This window comes from Poromitra crassiceps (genome assembly GCF_964638095.1).
Source record: "Poromitra crassiceps genome assembly, chromosome: 13".
In the NCBI taxonomy this organism is placed as follows: domain Eukaryota; kingdom Metazoa; phylum Chordata; class Actinopteri; order Beryciformes; family Melamphaidae; genus Poromitra; species Poromitra crassiceps.
Genome location: NC_139644.1, coordinates 1,756,712 through 1,756,925, shown reverse-complemented (window position 1 = coordinate 1,756,925; position 214 = coordinate 1,756,712). Strand labels below are relative to the sequence as shown.

Sequence of the window (214 nt, the reverse complement as noted above, 5' to 3'; positions counted from 1 at the left end):
ATGGTCTTGTCCCAGGAAACAGAGGCACAGCTGTCGGCCATCTTGCCGCGGCTCTACCTGGGGGCGGAGAGGGACGTAACGCAGGTAAGACCAGGGCTCTCATTTCCTGACTAGGGATTAACTCAAAGAATGACTAACCTATCCAGTGACTTCCCTGTTACATTGATAATCAGGCTAATTTATATGCATCATGTGGTAAATTGGCATTGACCAT

At 48.6% G+C, this 214-nt stretch overlaps 1 protein-coding gene across 1 annotated transcript in view; it reads left to right on the top strand.

Moving 5' to 3' along the window:
• The window catches only part of LOC310787860 (uncharacterized protein), a gene marked incomplete at both ends in the record, with an annotated part of 3,587 nt that continues 3,373 nt past the window's right edge, over positions 1–214 (top strand). The window contains one exon of the mRNA XM_083649322.1: positions 1–84. Within this exon, the coding sequence (XP_083505448.1) occupies positions 1–84 (84 nt within the window). The remainder of the gene's footprint in view (positions 85–214) is intronic.